Source organism: Cavia porcellus, unplaced genomic scaffold (genome assembly GCF_034190915.1).
Source record: "Cavia porcellus strain 051 isolate PalLab524CR breed Dunkin Hartley unplaced genomic scaffold, mCavPor4.1 scaffold_28, whole genome shotgun sequence".
NCBI lineage: Eukaryota > Metazoa > Chordata > Mammalia > Rodentia > Caviidae > Cavia > Cavia porcellus.
Window position 1 is genome coordinate 48,331,295 of NW_026947511.1, and position 19,781 is coordinate 48,351,075.

General features: G+C 44.9%; 1 protein-coding gene across 2 annotated transcripts; it reads left to right on the forward strand.

The window, feature by feature from the left end:
- Positions 1-766: 766 nt before the first annotated feature.
- On the forward strand, positions 767-17,830 carry LOC100720632 (H-2 class II histocompatibility antigen, I-E beta chain-like). Of its 2 annotated transcripts, XM_013156543.3 has the most exons (5): positions 767-964; positions 14,501-14,770; positions 15,117-15,398; positions 16,622-16,731; positions 17,467-17,830. In XM_013156543.3, exons 1-5 carry the CDS (start codon positions 868-870, stop codon positions 17,473-17,475), a joined length of 768 nt encoding a protein of 255 aa, XP_013011997.2. In that variant the 5' UTR covers positions 767-867; the 3' UTR covers positions 17,476-17,830. The 2 variants fall into 2 exon arrangements, with proteins under 2 accessions (XP_013011997.2, XP_063095176.1); XM_063239106.1 differs by lacking the exon at positions 16,622-16,731.
- Positions 17,831-19,781: the final 1,951 nt, after the last annotated feature.

Genomic DNA, 19,781 nt, shown 5'->3' on the forward strand with positions numbered 1-19,781 from the left:
TATCCAGTACAAATACTGACCAGTTTATTTTTCAAAATTCTGTTTTGCAGATCTGCTAGTTCATTGCCCTGTTATTCCAGGTGGTGTGGACAGTGAAGAACCAGATGAATTACTGAACTTCTTACTTTTCATCCTGCAAACACCAAAGATACTGTGTGTGTAATTGAAAATGAATAATAAAATATTTCCATCATTGATTTTTAATGGTCTTTCCTTATAAATGAACAAATTTCTACACTTGAAAAGTAAACTTTGTGATATTATTCAAGTTAGCAACATTTACCTAAATGAAATCAACTTGATTATTCACAAAGGCTCCACAGGAGGGAGAATGAGCTACTCCTGTGGGGTTGATTCCTCTTACTTCGCGGTCTGCTTGTTATACAACTTTCAATACAACAGGGTGGCTTGGGGAAATTGGAGCCCATGACCCTAATTATTGCAATCATCTCTTTCTTTGAGAATCTATTTAATCCATGGATGACATAGGCAAGATACAGGAGCAAAACTTGTCACCACTACACATACTTCTAGAGATTTTAAAGATGATCGGACTGTAAAAGACACTCAGCATCTATAGCTCAGAGTTTGGGACCCAATCCTATGCAGAACTATTAAAATGAAACAGGCCTTTTAAAGAAGGAAGTTGTAATTATCAGAGGAATACCTTTATGCTGAATCTCTGCCTAGCAACTTGTGATGCTAAAAATCTCTGATGCTGATTGGAACTTCGACACTGTAATGACCAGGCTGCATGAAAGAGCGTTGGTTCTCATTACTAGGGCGGTGGGTACACAGGGGTATAGCTCTCACTGCACAAAACTTGTCTGCTCTTCTAACACTCATCGTTTCCTGTTTTCCAGCGTGATGCATCTGTGGCTTCCTGCAAATTCCTGCATAGCAGCTCTGACTGTAATACTGATGGTGCTGAACCCTCCTGGGGCTTTGAGCAGGGACACCAGATGTAAGTGTATATCTTGGGTGCTAAAGTACTATGGGAGGGAGAATGAAAGGCTAATAGTCTTACCATGTCCAGGTCAAGTGACTTAATATTGTGCATGCCTTTTTCTGGTAACCTGAGCAACTATCTTGAAGATAACAATGTGCAATATAACAATCATTGTTAAATTACTATCATCTTGTTTTGAAAACCTATGTCACTCTTTTCTTTTTTCTTGATGTTGTCATTTTGATTTTGTTGCTGTTTTTTGATTGTTTGCATCTTGGTTTTTTTTCTTTTCTCTCTTTAAAATAAAATTTTTAAATGTGATATTTTTCTGTGACTAATTATCTTTATCATGTTAATTCTAAATGATTATCACCAAAGAGAACGCATCTGTTTATCCTCTGTGCAAGGCCTGCATATGATGCCTCTGTGTAGGCTGCGTGTACCCACCTTCCCTCCAATCAAACCTTTCCAGCCTTACATTGTATTTCATCAGGGATGTGAGGCAATGCAGAAATCATGGTAAAATGATTTCCAGTCTAACCCTTCCCCTTATTATATCAAGTTATGGCAACAGAAAGGAAGTTTTCTATGAAAAGTGTATGAGCAGTGAAAGGAAACCGGAAGGAACTCTCCCAGACGATGCGTCACCAGGACCTGTGACATAGCTTCTTCTGTCTAGCACGTGACAGTGCATAACCAGGTGTCATCCATCACCTGTCACTGTCCTCTGACTTTCACACTGTATGAACCTTGCAATGCTGTGTCGGAGACACTTTAAGATAATACTATTTCATCTTTGGAAAGCCTCCTACTAACATAGACTACTTAGTTTTGGGGATAACCATATAATTAAGGAGTGCCTAAATGTTCTTTGATTACTTGAAGAGGTGGGCAGAGGGATCCAGAGCATGGCTGTTCATGTGCCAGCTACTGTTCTTGTGGCTTAATGAAACCCTAGTCTGCCAGCTAGTTTGATATCCGCAGGGAGGGTTTCTAGTTCAGCATGAGTTTAAATTGGTAACGATCCCAAAGTCCATGTGAGGAAGTGCAGATTATTAGGCTAAAGTGCTATTTAAAGTAAAGGGAAAGGTCCTGGTATTTGGGAAACCTTGGTCAGTGGTTAAAAGTTCTGATTTAGCTTGAGAAATACAGGCATTGTATCTGTTTCCATTTTCTGTCATTTGGACATTAAAAGGAAGTATTAGGGAAGGTTCCAAGGGATACAAATGGGGAAATTGGTAAGAGAAATAGATCTGAGCATATGATGTTGCCGGTATCTTCCTGCTCAACTTTTCCTGGAAGTTGGGGGAGTCACAGGTTTTGAAGTTGCAATACTTTTGTTCTTTTCTGTAACTTGCCTTTCAGACATTCCATGCTGCTTAGGATTCCCATACCCTCCTTGCTGAATTTTTCAGCAAATTGTTCTCCTCAATTGTTCTCTTCAAAATAGTTTTTCCTTTGATGCCCCGGTTTCCCCATGGCAGTGCCATGCACAGGGCACATGTATTTGGCTCTCTTGGATGCTATCGCTCCAGGCAGTTTTTACTGAAGTATATGTACTGAATAAATATTAGAAAACTACCGCCAGATTTTCTGATTTCAAATACTTGCTCAGACTTTCACAAAAATGTATGACAGTTGGTAATTCAGTTAATCCCTCTGTCTTTAAATTACTTCAAACAAAATAAGGAAGATAACAGACACTTTGTAGAGTAATTGATAGACTTAAAAGAGCTATGTGGAAAGCATTAGGAATAATGGCACTCACACCATGCACTGACTTTTGTGCAATTTTGTCATCCTATCCATGCACAGGTCCTGTGGATGTGGCCAGAAGAGAGAGCTCAAAGCCCATTGCAACCTCTTTTTATTTTGTATCAGGATATGGCCACAGTTCTAGCATCATCATCTTGTACTTAAGTTATTCTGGTAGACAACAAGCTCATCTACTTTCTCTCACTCTTGTTTCTTTTTTAATCAAAAACTCTCTTTATACTAATATTAGTGATATGATAAAACATATACATCTGCAATTCCAGCCTTCAAACACTTAGAAACAGATGCACTTTGGAAATTAGGGTTTTGGATTTGTGATGTTAATATACTTTTCCCAACTAACATCAGAATACTTTCTCCTAAGATAAGGGTCACTAACTTGTAACAAAAAATCAATATTGCCACACTCCATCCTATCAATATCTATATGGTGTAAAACACTATATAGTATTCTAGCAATTTTTTGTTCTTTTTTTTTTTAATAGAGTCTCACCTTGAACTCACTATGTAGCCCAAGGCTGGCCTCTCTGTGGTCCTTCTGCTACATAGGTTCTTTTTAGTATTTCTACAAACATACTTTTAAATTCCCATTTTAGTACAAAATACCACCAATAATAGGTTACATTTATCAAATTACAAAATATTAGATGACATAAAAATCCTTATCACAGTTTGTAGTTGTTTTTCTTAATGATGTGTCTTTTCAAACAGAATATCCTTGATTATAGATGTACTTTAGAAGAAACTCAGGTCCAATTTTTAAATATTAGAGTTATGCACCTTGGACCATCTAGTATTTAGACACATGTAACTATTACAATCCAGTGAGGAAAACATAAACATAAGCCTAAATTATATTATTATAATATTATATTATTACAAACAATTGTGATTGAAGACACCAATGTAATAAAGTGTTTCCCTAAGTGTTGCATTTTAGAATTTTTCAAAAATTTCTAAAATTTTCTAAGTTTAGTAGGTTTCTCGAGACACCTAAACATATAAATACACCAAGATTTTGGCAAGAAATAGCATCACAGCTACATTTCTTTCCCATATACTAACTTATTTTTCATTTTTGAGATAAAATTTAGAATCTAGCTCAATAATATAGTCATAGTCATGTAATTTTTATATTTAACAGATCTACAAATTTTAACAGCATTAACACAAAAATTAAATAATTTTAGATCTTTTAGAAGGCTAGGATGCAGTGTTGCTAGCTGGAAAGTCTTATTACCCAATATAGATGTGTAACTCACTCATACAGTAACAAAAATGCTTGTTTAGTCAAAATCAACAACTATAGATCAAGTAAAGCTTACATAATCTTAACTCTATAAACTTCACATTAGACAGAGCTCAGGCTTGTGGCATATTTTGTTCTCAGATGTTGTACACGTATTTTGTTGTGCATCCAGTTATGTAGAGGGTGTGCTGTAACCTAAGATAATAATTGCTCATGCTCATTTTACTAGTTATAAATTGATTATTAAAAAGATTTCAGAACAAGCAAATGTTTAAAATTTAACTCGTAAAACTCATTTTACATAATCAAAAGTTAACAGAAAAGTCAGGAAATTTTTTTGATAGAACAAAAACCTTTTTTTCCCTAGTTTTTTGAAAGTTTAATCACTGGCACTTCATTATCTAAAGAAAATCTTTTTGCTTAAGGTGCAGAAAACTCAACCTAGTTTTTGAATTATAACCAATTTAATCACATATAATAATATTGTATAACTATGTTAGGTGAAGCCCAGTAAGACTCTGGGGAAAACTAGAGAAGCCACCCAGCAGTGGTGAGAACTGAAGCAAATTGATTCAGAAATTTGCTGTTTTAGCCACAGAGGGAAGTTTCATCCAGCAGTTCCTTAGACCCAAGGGTCCCCACTTAAGGGAAAAAATATTACATATTATTTTCATCTAAAACTATGTATTGGAATTTTTTAACACTCAGCACCTTTATGAAGAAAGCAACCTTAAATCTTTCCTCTTATATGTTAATGATTTATGAAAATACATTTAGTAGACGTAAATATATTAGTATTTAAAATGTTAACAAGCCAAAAACACTTGAACTTAGTAACTTATGACTTAAATGTTGTTATAAGTATTTATAAACATTAATCTCATTTACAGTGACTTACAATTATTTTAGATTATTTATGTATATCAAGGTAATAGACTAGCATAGTTAATACTCTAAACACATAATATATATACATATATACATTATATATATATATTTATAATTTGCTTTGTTTTGTTTTTACTAAAAGAAAATAAGCCCTAAACAGCTTAATACTTAAAGTACAGAAAGCCATGAACATTGTACCTTAGGTCTTTAATGAATTCACCTGGTAGGTTAAGCAAAATGTACATTCACAATTTTAAAGGCATCTTTATTTTAACGACCAATTTAAATTAACTCATTGTTAAGAAAAAGGCATTTGGGCTAGTTACAGGTGTCTACTTATCTATAGGCCAACTTAAATAGATATTCGGAGGATAACATTTACATAGAAGTTAAACACAGAAAAATACTTAACTAAGCCATATAATCTTTAGGTAACTAAAGATTAAGGTTCTTATTTGCAAAACTTATGCAGATTTGGAGCCTAGCAGCTCCATTTTAATATCTAAAGTGCGTTCTGTAGCCCTGGAATGTTTGTATAACTGTGTGTGTGTATGGCAGGGGGTAACCTAACAGAGCCAGAAATGTGTAAGGAAAAAACAAGTTTTAAAAAGGTGATATAATCTCCACTTTTTAAAATGGATCAGCTGCAGGCACATTAGCCTGTCGATGTCGCTCCCGGCCGGCAGGAAGGACACACGACAAAGTCTGGCAGTGGACAACCTTTTCTTTTATTTTCCTTCTCCGTACAGCCTGGGATCGCTCCCAGCCAAAGCCTCCTTTGGTCCGCTCCCCGCGGCTCCTTCTGGGCTTCTACTTCCGGGCTTCTTCTTCCCCCCAGGGGTGGCACCAGTATATATACGGATACAGTGTCCAATCATGTTAAAGTAAGCAAGGCAAGCTGATTGGCTAACATCATCAGTTGCCAGGCAGACTATATTGTTGAGCGGGTTGCTTACGCGGTAAGCAGGAAACTAACGTGCTCGATGGGAGGGGTAATCTACCTCAGGCTTTACTCTTTCCTACAGGCCTCACGTCCGCCAAGTAAGGCGACCGGGCTCGGGGCTGCGGCTCCCAACATCTCCCCCTTTTTTATTTTTTATGAATGTGCGCATCGTAGCCCTTCCTGGACTGGGTGCAGAGGCTTATGCCCTATGTGTAGGCCCACCGTAGGTCCTTGGCTTAGACCCTGGTCGGCCGTCCCATGGTCTGCCAAGGCCCTGAGGCCCTCGTCCTTTTTCTAGGGCCAGGCACAAACTGGACGGAAACTGGATGCACACAAGCTTGCACTCATTTTCTCTCCGTAAAGAAATCCCCTCGGAGAGAAATTTAGACCTGGGCAGCATCTAACAGTCCAGCGGCTTACGTGCAGGATGGGGTAGGGCCTGGCTTAGGTTGAGTCGCACCGGGGGAGTACGCTCTTACCCGTCATTGACTCTCCTACCCTGTTATATCATAATTTTTTAGAGGAGGAGTGTGGGAAGCTCACCGTCCCTAGACTCGATCGTAGGCTAGGCGAGCGAGCCATGCATATGCCTGAGGATCTTCTTGTCCATTTCGGGCTACCGCTATTTCTATTCATCTTGTTGGTTGGTCTGTGATGGATCTCCGGTAGGGCAGGTCTGATCTTCAGTCGAGGGCTTTGTCGCCCGTGTCAGTCTCTCCGGTACCCACAGTGGTTCTCGTCCCGATTCCTGTGGGAAAACACAAACCGCGCCTCGGTTCCAGCTGACCACTGGATCCGGGCCCATCCATTGTCCTGTCAGGACATCTTTCCACTTCACCCACCCTTTATGGTTGGGGGAAGGGTTGCAGTGCTCCACGGCTGGGGAGCAATTATCATTATTTAAATTTAAAAAATTGTGTGTGAATAGTGCCATGGATAATCGTGCCTTTGGGGCCAGGCCTTGGCCTACTCCCCCTTTTTGTTTTTGTAAAATTTTTTTGAGGCTTTTATGAGCCCGCTCAATGATTCCTTGACCTTGGGGATTGTATGGGATACCATGTTTTAATTGGACCTCCATCATTTTGCAGAACTCATTGAAGGCTTTGCCTATATAGGCTGGTCCATTATCAGTTTTTAATATTTTTGGTTTGCCCCATGCGGCCCAAGCCGCCAGGCAATGATTGATCACATTAGACACTTTTTCACCTGTTTCTGCTGTTGCGAATATGACGTGAGAACAGGTGTCTGTGGAAACATGAACATATTTAAGAGTCCCAAACTCCTGTATATGTGTGATGTCCATCTGCCAAACATCACCAGGGATCAAACCTCGAGGGTTTACTCCCATCGGTATGGCAGGTTTGTATGTGGCACAGGAGTCACATAGTCACACGATATCTCGTGCATCTGCTCTGGAAACATGGAAATGGTTTGCTAGTGTCCTGGCATTGACATGAAACTTATCATGGAAGGCACGGGCTCGCTCGATTGGTGTTAGTAAGGTAAAAATCCATAACGGGCGAGTGGCAGTATCAGCAGCCGCATTCCCCTGTGCCATAGGCCCTGGCAGGGATGTATGTGCTCTTATGTGGGTGGTGAAGACCTTATGGTGTCTGTTCTGAAGCAATGTCTGGATAGACAGGAACAGCCCAGCCACTGTGGAAGTGGATCTAATTAAACCGGCAGTCTCAAGCACTTGCATAGCATTGACCACATACCTAGAATCGGAGACAATATTAATGGCTTCTGAGAACCGTTCAAGAATCATTTTAACGATCTGCAGTTCCACCACCTGAGGCTGATCAGGTTCAAATTGTATGGTAACCGGGGGCTTGCCTAGGATCACATAGGCGCCTATCCCCGTCTTGGAGCCATCTGTGTATATTGTAGTTGCTGGGACTAATGGCTCAGAGGCAGTAACCTTTGGAAAAATTATAGGGTGCTGAGTGACAAATGACAAGATAGGGTCTTTAGGGTATTGATTGTTTATATCCCCATGGAAAACACATCTCAGAATGGCCCATGTATCTATGCAGGCAGCCAGGGTCTTGATCTGGCTGGCGGTATAGGGTACTCGGATGGCTTGTGGTCCTGAGCCAAAATGTTGGACAGCTCTATCATGCGCTTCAAGGGCCAATGAAGCGACTGCCTCCGGGTAATGCTTTATGACTTTTGCAGGTGAGACCTTAGGGTGTATCCACAGTAATGGTCCTTTCTGCCAAATCACCGCTGTGGGCTGTAGACTAGTCTGTAGCAAACAGACATCAAAGGGTCGCCCTGGTTCAATTCTGTGTAAGGTAGCCCCACCTAAGGCTTTTTCCACTCTCTGTAAGGCAGCTCTTGCCTCAGGAGTGAGCCTCCTGTGGGAGGCTATATCTGGGTCTCCCTTCAGAAGGTCGAACAGGGATTTGAGATCTGAATTTGGTATATGTAAATATGGCCTAATCCAATTAATGTCTCCCAATAGCTTTTGCATATCATTTAGGGTCCTAACGCCATCCGTCCTAATGGTGACCTTCTGTGGAGAGACTAGCATAGGGGAGATTTTCGCGCCTAAGTAGGTCACCATTTCTCCTCCCTGAATCTTGTCGGGGGCAACATGTAGATTAGCTTGTCTCAGGGCCTCGACCAACTGGCCGAGCATATTATTTAGCATGTCTGGGTCCCTGCCGCTGAGCAAAAGGTCGTCCATGTAATGCACACATCTTATCTTGGGAAAGGATTTCCGTAGGGGGGCCAGTAGGGAATCAAGGTAAATCTGACACATAGTGGGACTGTTGGCCATACCTTGGGGCAGCGTTATCCACTCGTATCTGAGATCAGGGCTTTCTTGGTTAATGGTGGGTAAAGTAAAGGCGAACCTATGAGTGTCCTCTGGATGCAGGGGGATTGAGAAGAAACAGTCTCTAAGATCTATAACATAAACTGGCCAGGACTGAGGGATGGCTGAGAGAGCTGGCAGCCCCCTCTGGACCGCCCCCAGGGACTGCATCTGCGCGTTGACCACCCTTAGATCATGGAGCAGCCTCCACTTGCCAGACTTTTTCTTAATTATAAAAATGGGGGTGTTCCATGGGGAGGTTGACGGCTTAATGTGTCCTAATCTAAGTTGTGTACTGACTATTTCTGACAAGGCTAATAGCTTCTCCTTAGGCAGGGGCCACTGAGGTACCCAAACCGGATCATTTGACCTCCATGTGATTTTGATCGAAGTGGGTAGGAGAGCTTCTTCAGCGGCCCCTAAGAAAAACCCAGCCCTTGCCTACCTTTTTTATTCTCTACTGGTATTGGGGATGTCCGACTCTGTAGGGCATTGCCCAAGCCTTTGCCGGGGGTATATCCCTGGTTCCTGAGTATATCCTTAGCCTGGGGGGAGCAGTTTGACGTAAGCGTGACATCCATCTGAGTGAGGATGTCCCTTCCCCATAGAGACACTGGCAACTGCAACACAAATGGTTGGAAATGGCCCTGATGACCCTCCTCATCGCACCAGAGCAGGGTTGAAGCACTAACCTGAGGAGCTGACACCATCCCCAGGCCCTGCAGCGTGTTATCTGCAGTGTTGGTGGGCCAGTTGGAGGGCCAATCCTTTCTAGAGATAATGGAACGGTCAGCTCCTGTGTCTAGGAGCCCTGTTATATTCTTGCCATTGACCTTAAGTGAGAGCATGGGCCTTTTATCAAGTATTATATGGAGTCCCTCGAAGACTTCCCCTGAGGAACCGAAACCTTGACTTTCTCTAATTTTCTGCTTTGAGGGAAATCTCTTGTGGAGACTGGGGAGCAGCAAGAGCTGCGCTATCTTGTCTCCTTTATTGATTACCATAGTACCCACAAGAGATTGAACCATAATTTTAATGTGTCCTGTGTAGTCTGAGTCTATGACCCCCGGGACTACTACGAGACCCCGAAGGGCCGTGGAGGATCTCCCGATCACCAGACCCACGGAATTTTCGGGTAACGGTCCCTTAAAGGTGGTTTCAACCACTTGAACACCCATATCAGGCACTAATATAAGTCTGGAGGCGACACTGAGGTCCACACCTGCTGACCCAGGGGTGGCCCTTGTTGAAGGCTGCCATCCTGAGCTGTCCTGTCTCTGGGGCGGGGGCCCGCCTGTGAAGGGGGCCCCCTCTGGCCGTTTTTTTGCCCTCTAGCATCTCGTCCACAAATGCGGTTGCCCTGAGCATCAAAGACCGACCTACACTCCTCAGCTTTGTGTGATCCCCTCTTGCATCGCCCACAAACATATGGTTCTTCATTCCTAGGGCGAGGCCTAGCATCTGCATTGTTTGGGCAATGACGTTTAATGTGTCCTGGCTCCCCGCAGGCAAAACACCCTTTAGCCTTACATTCCCCTTCTAACCCGCGAGGTCCCCTCTGCTGTACAGCCGCGGCCAGGAGAGCAGCCACTCCCGAGTTGGAGAGCGGCCCCCCTATCTCTCTGCATATCCTAATCCAGGCGTTGAGGTCCTTGTTCTTATGAGGAGCTATCGCTGCCTTGCACTCCTTTGTACATTGCTCAAAAATCAGCTGCCTTACCAGCGGTCGAGCCACTCCCGGATCAGAAAATATCTTATCGGCAGCATCTTGCATTCGGGCCACAAAGTCAACAAATGGCTCTGTGGTACCCTGAATTATTTTTGAAAGACACAAGGAGGCTGTTCCGGCACCACTTACCTGCTTCCAGGCGCGGAGCCCTATGGCATTGATTTGTTCATAGACAGCGCCGGGGAACTGAGTCTGATCATCAGCGTGCCGACCTTCTCCCATAAGCATTTCCTTGTTCCACCCCCGGTTTCCCCGATTGGCGTTTCTCTCAGCCTGCTCTGCAGAGAACTCTGCGTACCAGGCTCGCCAATCCAGGTAACTACCCGAGGGCAGACACGCCTTTGCCAGCTGAATCCAGTCCGCGGGGGTGAGGGGCCCAGAAGACAGGTTCTCCAGCATGGCAATGGTGTAAGGCGCAGTCGGCCCAAAGGTTGTAACTGCATTTTTAAGTTCTCTAATCTGCTTTATCTCAAAAGGCTCCCATGCATTACGTCCCTGACCCATAGCTACTTGTACAGGAAATATCCCGTAGGGGCCACTATCTATCCCAGGTGGTGGATGTACCTCATGAGACAAACGTCCCCCCTGCCAAAGCCGCCTGTAAAAATACCGACCCGCCGGCGGCGGAGCATAAGACGGCGGCCATGATTGGGCGGAAAATGGGGGCCCGTGCATCACTTCCTGTTCTGGCGAAGGGGAAGGGAGCTCCCGGGCGGCTGCCTCGCGGCGAGGGATCGCCTCCGGGAACAGCCCCCAAGGTGGGGCGGAAGGCTTCGCCTCCCTCTCGCGCCGGGGAGCGCTCAGGAGCTCTCTACTCCTCCGCAGACCAAGTTGAGCGGAGCGCAATTCACGGCGCAACGCTGGGAAAGAACCCTGCGACTCCTTATCGAGCGACTTAGGCTCCTGACAGCTGGTCTCTTTGGCCTCCTTGCCATTCAACTTTCCCTCGTCCTCGGAGTCAGACGACTCCGAGGCTAGAGCCCCGTCCTTCTCCTTAGCATCTTTGTTCCCCTTGACGGGCCCCTCTCGGGAGCTCCCTGACTGGGCCTGCTCAAATACCCTGCGTACTTTTGTAAGCTCTTGAGAGCTTTCTCCACAACCACCCTCGCTCTTAGTGTTGCTACCTAGCATGTTTCCCATTTTTTAATATGTTACTCACCGCGTGAGGCCCAAGGAATCCGCCACTTACGCGTGAGCCTGAGGGGAGTCTAAAAGCCCTGTAGGTGCGCGCCACCCAGAGCCCAGGCTTATCCCCAACTCACCTGTTTCGCAGCTCTGTACTGGAGCGTTGTCCGCTGTCACGTCTCGGGGGTGATCAGTCCCCGTGCGGGCCGCCAAATGTCGATGTCGCTCCCGGCCGGCAGGAAGGACACACGACAAAGTCTGGCAGTGGACAACCTTTTCTTTTATTTTCCTTCTCCGTACAGCCTGCCCTGGGATCGCTCCCAGCCGAAGCCTCCTTTGGTCCGCTCCCCGCGGCTCCTTCTGGGCTTCTACTTCCGGGCTTCTTCTTCCCCCCAGGGGTGGCACCAGTATATATACGGATACAGTGTCCAATCATGTTAAAGTAAGCAAGGCAAGCTGATTGGCTAACATCATCAGTTGCCAGGCAGACTATATTGTTGAGTGGGTTGCTTACGCGGTAAGCAGGAAACTAACGTGCTCGATGGGAGGGGTAATCTACCTCAGGCTTTACTCTTTCCTACAGGCCTCACGTCCGCCAAGTAAGGCGACCGGGCTCGGGGCTGCGGCTCCCAACATTAGCCTATTATTCAGAACAGATTATCCGGCAGACAGACAAGAAAATAACCAGAATGCATGAAGAAATTATATTAAATTAGAGTGTAATTTTAAATGCGAAGGCCATACCACAACAGGATAAGAATCCTTTCCCTTACTTTTAGGTTAAATCTGTAGCTCTAAAGAGGTGAGTTGAAATCCTCCCAGGGCATATAATCAGTGCTTCTTATTCTGATGTAAATCACAGCAGCACTTTCTCTGACACTCCAAACCACTCCAGACTTCCATTGTTTTCTCTCACCTAACCCAGAGTTAAGACTCTGAATGTCCACCTTGTATTCTTTGATACTGTGATTTGAGGAACTATTTTCAAGATGATAATATGTAATATACTAACAGGTGATTTCTTACTGTTATGTTTTTTTTTTGTTTGTTTGTTTTGTTTTTTTTTGTTTTGTTTTGTTTTTTTGTAGTTCTGTATTACGTGTACCCTTACACCGCTTTGGTTTGTTTTGTGTTTTTCTCTTTTTCCTCTTAAATTAAAAAAAAAAAAAGACTCTGAAGTAGGGGAGAAGACCCAGAGATTGTTAGATGGGATCTTTGTTTTCTTTCCTTCTCACAGAATCAAGCTTGAGGCCTTGTCTTTTTACTCTTTAACATTTAGAAAAATGGTGACAAAAGTAACTTTTTAAAAAACTCTCATTTAAAAACTCTCCTAATTTTGTGAAATACTACTTCAAAGTGACATTTTGAGGTCAGATAATAAATTATAGATAATCTTCTAGCATGTGCTTCTTTTAAGATCCTTCTCATGTAGTTCTGAAAAGAAATAAAGGAAGAAGACAGAACCCTCTTAGGTCCTTCACTGAGGGTCATGAAAGCACGTTGCTCTGGCTCCAGCTTCACTCAGGGTCAGTTATGAAGACCCCAACTCCTAAAGAAACTCTCCGCTGCCTGGAGAGCTTCAATTCTTATGACAAAATATATATTGGTCAAAAACATTGCTCCTAGAAACCAGCCACTGGGAAGAAATAACAGAGAGGTGAGTTGAGGTGAGGACGGTGACTGTGTCCTCCTAAAGGCCATGGCGGGCACTGGTAGGGCTGGGCAGATGGCCTGGAATGGTATGATGGGAAGGTTGGTGGCTGACTATGATGTTTGCCTTTAGAGGAGGATTATCTGTTTAGGGGAGCACTTCTCAAAAGATGAACATGTCTGAGTGCAGAGTTCAGCAGCTACCTGACCCAAGGTTTAAGGTAGCAGAGGAGAACAAGGCAAAACACAGACTGAGGTACCGAGTTTGTGTCCTGCACTACTCACCAGACACCTGCAGGTCTATGAGCGGAGCGTGCTGTGAACAAGAGCACCCTCGTTCCAGTGTTAGAGAGAGGAGCGTGGTATGGCAAATGTGTACACCATGGAGAAACAGGAGATGCATTTCAGGCAAAAGTAATGGCATTTGCAAAAGGAAGGAATGTACATTACCTCAAGAAGCCAGAGGAAAATGAGGCCCTGAAGGGAGGAAAGAGAGCGTGGTTGGAAGGGTCCCCAGACAGTGACCTCCAGGCCACAGTTTCAGCAGGTTCCTTCCTAGGTGTGCTTCTGGCCTCCACTTTTGTTCTTCCCCAGGATCAACCAGGAGCTGTGGCCAACATCCCACAGTCAGAGCTGGGGGCGCTTTTCTCCTGTCCCTTGCCAGAGCAACCCCCCTGGAAACATCCCTTTCTCACTTCACCACTTTCCCCAGCCTGTCTTTTGGGACCAGTTGCTGGATCTGATCTGCCAGGATGCTGGAATCATGCGTGCCCTGCATAGGCCTCTGGTGACAGCACAGACTTCACCCTCCCTGTCACAACCCGAGGGCCACAACCCGAGTCTCTCTGACACTTGCTGTCATTTAGATCTTCCTGCTCTTCGCTGTTAACAGAATTCACGCTTCTCTTTCTCACACCTCTCCCTCTTGTCTAACCTTCACCATGTTTGGCTTTTGCACCTCACTTTCCCTAATTCAGGCTCCAGGAGTGGAATGGAGATGTTTGGTTTCCCTTCTTTGGATTCCCAGGGGCAGCAGAGGCCTGGCACTGGGTCAGCATGAGGGAGATTTTCCAGAGTGAAGGAGATGGTCCTATGTAAAGAGGGAAGCTATGGGCTGAGAGTGTGGAGGGTGCCAGGGGTGTAGGTTTCCAGGCTGTGGTGAGGAGCAAGTGTTTGCCCAGCCCCTGGGTCTTGTTCTCACCCAGAACCAAGGGGGACTGGGTCCCCAATGACATCTGGGTCCTCATGGGCTCCTCCTGCCTCTGGGAGGTAAGAGATGTACCGGGGGACACTGGTCTTATGGAGGCCTCTATTGTGGGCACTTCTTCCCAAGAGGATGGCCTTGGACTGGATTGCCCCTGTTCTCGCAGCCCGTTTCATGGAGTACGTTAAATCGGAATGTCACTTCTCCAATGGCACAGAGCGAGTGCGCTTCCTGGAGAGACACATCTTTAACCTGGAAGAATATGCAAGATTCGACAGCGATGTGGGGGAGTTCCAAGCTGTGACAGAGCGGGGAGAGGCTGCAGCCCAGGTCTGGAACAGGTGGAAGGATGCCCTGGAGCAGGAGCGGGCCACAGTGAACACTTTCTGTAGATTCAACTACGAGGTTTCCCAGAACTTGACTGTGCATCTGAGAGGTGTGCGAGGGCCCTGGGGCAGCCTGGGAGGGTGGGGAAGGAGTATGCGTGCATGTGCGCACCCACGTGTGTGCACAGATTGCACAGGCAGAGAAAGAGGCACAGATGCACAGAAAGACAGAGACAGACAGATATGAACATCAAAACACTCTTCCTTAAAATATCTCAATTCTAGTGCATCCTTGATGTCTGGATTATATTCAAGGGTCATGACACTGATTCCTCTTAGACCCTGTGCCAACTTTGAGCAAGTTCACCAGGGCTTCTCCCTGTGAATGGAGCAGGAGGTAGACAAGAGTGGAATACTCTGCCTCCTGACTGGTTCTCTCTGCCTTTTTTCTTCTAGCTGAGCCCAAGGTGAACGTGTACCCCACAAGGACCCAACCCCTGCAGCACCACAACCTCCTGGTCTGCTCTGTGAGTGGCTTCTACCCAGGACACATTGAGGTCAGATGGTTCCAGAATGGACAGGAGCAGGAGACTGGGGTGGTGTCCACAGGCCTGATCCAGAATGGAGACTGGACCTTCCAGACCCTGGTCATGCTAGAAACTGTTCTTCAGAGTGGAGACGTTTATGCCTGCCAGGTGGAGCACGTGAGCTGGAGCAGCCCTGTCACGGTGGAGTGGAGTAAGCCAGCAGCTTCCTGACCCTATAAATGCCCCATCTACCTATAAATGGTCTTTCAGGTTTCTCTTCTCCCTACCCCCAAATTCTATTTCTTCCATATTCTCTCCTCCAGCACACCCACGGGTGGAGTTCTATGATGGTTTCCACAATACCTATGCCACTGGGGGTACTAATTGTGCACCCACAGGGTGCAGTTCTGTGATGGTTTCCATAATACCTATGCCACTGAGGGAACTAATTGTGCATATGAGACAGAAAAGTGATTGTCCTTGGTGTGAGCCCTCCCATGAGGTTACAGGTGGGGTCACCCTTTGCCCTTACCTCAGACCCTGCCTCTGGGCTGGGCTTGTGTTTCTGATGCTTTTGCTGAGCTGTTCATTGTGATCTGAGGAGGATGCAGGGCCCTTCTCCAGGTAAGTGGAGTCCACTCTCACCTCTGCTGTTCATTAGCTCTGCCATCCTGGATGGAGCACTTCACTTCACTGAGTGACACAAAGTTTATATTTCCCATATTATTTCAGAGTTGTAGCATTTTATGAACTCAGTGCTTATTGTTAGGTCTGAGAGAAGGGGGAAGATGGGATGACAGGGAGAAGTCCGTGGGAGGAATGGAGCGGAGTGGACGGCCGTGAAAGTAGTGGGCAGCGGTGACTTTATTCCGGGAATGCGGGGAGGGGGCCCCCCACCGCCACCGGCCCCGGGGCGCAGCATCTCTGCACCCGGGGCCGGTGGTCTCTCCGGCAACACGGGGAGTGGAGACTGGCGTGCTGGCTGGCGCTGGCCGCTGGAATCCGGCGAGCTCTCTCTCTCTGGCGAACTCTCTCTCTGGCGAACTCTCTGGGACACGTGGAGTGGGGGAATCTAAATAGCCTAAGCTTAGGGCAGCGCCCTAAGGCCATTAGAGATGCATAGGTATCTCATTGGCGCACAGGTCCTTAAGGATGTGGATATAGGATTACAATCAAGTCCATAGGGGGCAGGGGGGGGGAGAAGTTTAGCAGCAGCCTTTTCTGGTTACAGTGTTCAGTCTGAGCCAGCAACTCTTTCACTTATATGACTTAGGACTTTTCAGAGTGATTTTTAATCTTTTTTTCTAGGAGTGACCAATTCTATCTCTCTTAATGCAGGCATCAGCCTCCAGTCTCAAGCCTTTGATATTCAGTGTCTCAATTGAAGGAAGTTTAATTAGAACAAAAATTCCTAAACCTGGCTTCTCCCCTCAGGGACACAGTCTGGATCTGCACAGAGCAAGATACTGAGTGGAGTTGGGGGCTTCTTGCTGGGTCTGCTCTTCCTTGGGGTGGGGATGTTCATCTACCTCAGGAGTCGCTTGGTAAGGAGTTTTTTGGTGCATGAGATTTTCCAAAGATGTGTCTGGGCAAGAAATAGGACTTTGCAGGTTTTTTTCTCCACATTTCTATGGCCCTATATGAAACTTTTCTTTCATCGGTGACCTCAAAATTTCCTAGGAATTTGAAAGGAAAAGTCTACCTTATGTCTACAGAGAAAGGTTAGCTAGCATACAAATAATGGCTCTGGTACAATGGCAAATAATGGAGAGCCACCACCATTGGGTCTGGGACAGAAGCTTCCTAGGTCTTTTGTGCTCAGTCTGTGCTCCCGTCTCCATGGTGACTGGAGTGAGTCATGGTGATAAATATTAAATTGCATATGCAACACTGGGAAGAGTCCGTTTAGGAGAAGGTTTGCACATGTCATCATTCTCCCTTTTACATTATTTTTCCCAGGAAATTTCCCAGGAATTCTGGTGGCAGTTAATTTCAGCCTCCTCAGAAGCAGAATTCCTCTCCCCACAAGAGGTGATATTTGTGACAAGACACTAGAGGGCAATAGTAGGAACGGCATTGAATTCAGCTTCTGATGAGGCAATTGGTGTTAAACCTCCTTCTTCCACTTAGCAAAAAGTCTACACTGTCAAGTACATTCGCTCAGGGAGATCTTTTGTTTTTCTCTTTATATGGCAGTATTGTCACAAGAGGTCTTGAGAAAGGAAAGAAGCTGTGTTCAGAATGATGCCTGGAAACACCACTGTCCTCTGTCTCTGCAGGGCTCCTGAGCTGAAGTGAAGGTGACAACTCTGAAGGATTTATGTCCCTGCCTTTCCAGTTGTGCCAGCATTCTTGCTTGATTCTTATGCTTCCAGAAAGAGAAAGACTATCACAGGGCCAGGTTCTCCACAGGACATGTCTTCCCTGAGGTTGTTTCCTGCAACCCTGTCCCTGACTGGGATGCCCCAGTACAGACTGATCAGCTTCAAATTCTGCTGGCTCCTTTGTGTTTAACTTGACTTCCTCCCCGGCTTCTGAATTCACATTGTGCCACAATATTTTGTTAAATTTTTCTCAAATAAATATAGATTGAAAAATCATTGGCTCTATACAGCTTTAAGGACAAAAAATAGAAAAGAGAAAGAGAATAAAATTGTATTACAACAATGATATTCATTTGTATATGGTATGTGATGTATTGCATGTGTTAAATAGAGATGTTTTTTCCCAAATGTCTACATATAAGCTATGTCCTGTTCTACAATATAAATATGTGTGAGTTCTGCTAGTCAATCAAAATGATTTTAAAAAATTTAATCAAAATTCTAAAGCCAACAGAGGCTCCCTGAGATAGTCAACTTCGAATTCAACATAATACAGCGTGGGGAGGCCCGAACAGAGGGAGATGAATTCTCTCATACCAAGAAGAAACTAAGGTAAGAAGAACCAATCAAACATACATTCCCGGTGCTATTATTGGAACAGCTAGAGGGTCAGTGATCCCACCGCAGTGGGCAACTTGTCAAGCTATCCGAAGTCCCACTGCTTTGACTCACTGGAGGCACAGTCACACAGATATTGGGGGTCAGCCAGCTGAATGGAGAGCTGAGCTGGCAGGGAGCCTGCATCAACCTGTGGTGAGTGACAGGAGTGGAGCCATTCCACAGAAAGGAGGGCTCCAGCATATGACATTCTGGGACTGGGCAGAACTGGCAAGTACAAGGGCAGGAGTGACTTCAATCAGTTGTTCCCTTCCCAAATGGGATTGGTGGAGTGAGCTAGGTCTGGGTCATGCGACCTGGCTGAGACCCAAGAGGTTATCCGAAATCAATTCCCTATGGTGGCAGCACACACTAACCACACTAATGCAGAACACTCAGAAGTTTGGCTGACCCAAAGGAGAGGCTGCACACAGTAATACCATGCAGCCCACAGCAGGTTGACTGACCTGGAGGGAAGGGGCATACACTGCCCCTGTTTGCAAATCACTAGCAAACTGCAAGGGTAAGGGTCACACAGCCAGCATGCTTCAGAAGAATTGTGACCAACAAAGAAAGAAACTGGGGCCTCCAGGAAGAAACAAAAAAGATGGGAAGAGGAAGCAACAACAAAAAGTCCCCTAGTCCCAATCCTGAGAACATTGACTCAAGACAGGAAAATACAAAGGAGAATGAGAATGGTAAACATGCAATATCAGACACAGCACCAGTGGACATAAAGAGATATCTTCGGGACCTCATAGATGAGTTCAAAAGTGAAATATTTAGCCAAGTAAAGCAAGATATAAGCAGATTAATAAAAGAGATGCTAAGCACCTGTCTAGAAGACACAGATGGAGGCAGGGAGAAACTCAAACAAAGGAGAGAACCATTTGATCAAGAATATAAGCAAAATATAAAATACTTGAAGCAGATTCAAAGAGGTTACCAGGAAATTAAAAACTCTATGGAAAGATGTCAAGTCAGCTTGAAAGAAACTAAGGATAGATTATCCAAACTGGAGGGCAATTTTGCAATGTGGGATTATGAGAGGAAAAACTTTTTAAAAATAAGAAGGAAACAAACAGTAACAATACAAAGGCTAGACGATGACAAGAGGATCTATAACTTGAGAATAAAGAATGTGAATGAAGAAGCAGGAGTACAAACAAAGGAACTACAAAGGCTATTCACAGAAATAATTAAGGAAAACTTCCCAAACATAGAAAAAGATGCTCAGATGTATGAGGCATACAGAACTCCAGCCACCTACAACCAAAACAGAGCTAGACCCAGGCATATAATAATCAAGATCCCAGAAACTCACTATAAGAACAGAATATTAAAAGCTGTTAGAGACAAGAAACAGATAACCTATAGAGGAAGGTCCATCAGAACAATGGCAGACTTCTCAACACAAACCATTAAGTCAAGAAGAGCCTGGAGTGAAATATTTCAAGCCCTGAAAGAAAATAACCTCCAACCCAGACTGCTATATCCTGCTAAACTGTGTCTAGAAATTGACGGAGAAACAAGATGTTTCCAAGACAAAGAGACACCTGGGAATTCACAACCACCAACTCTACAGGGAACACTTCAAGGCATTCTAGAGAGAG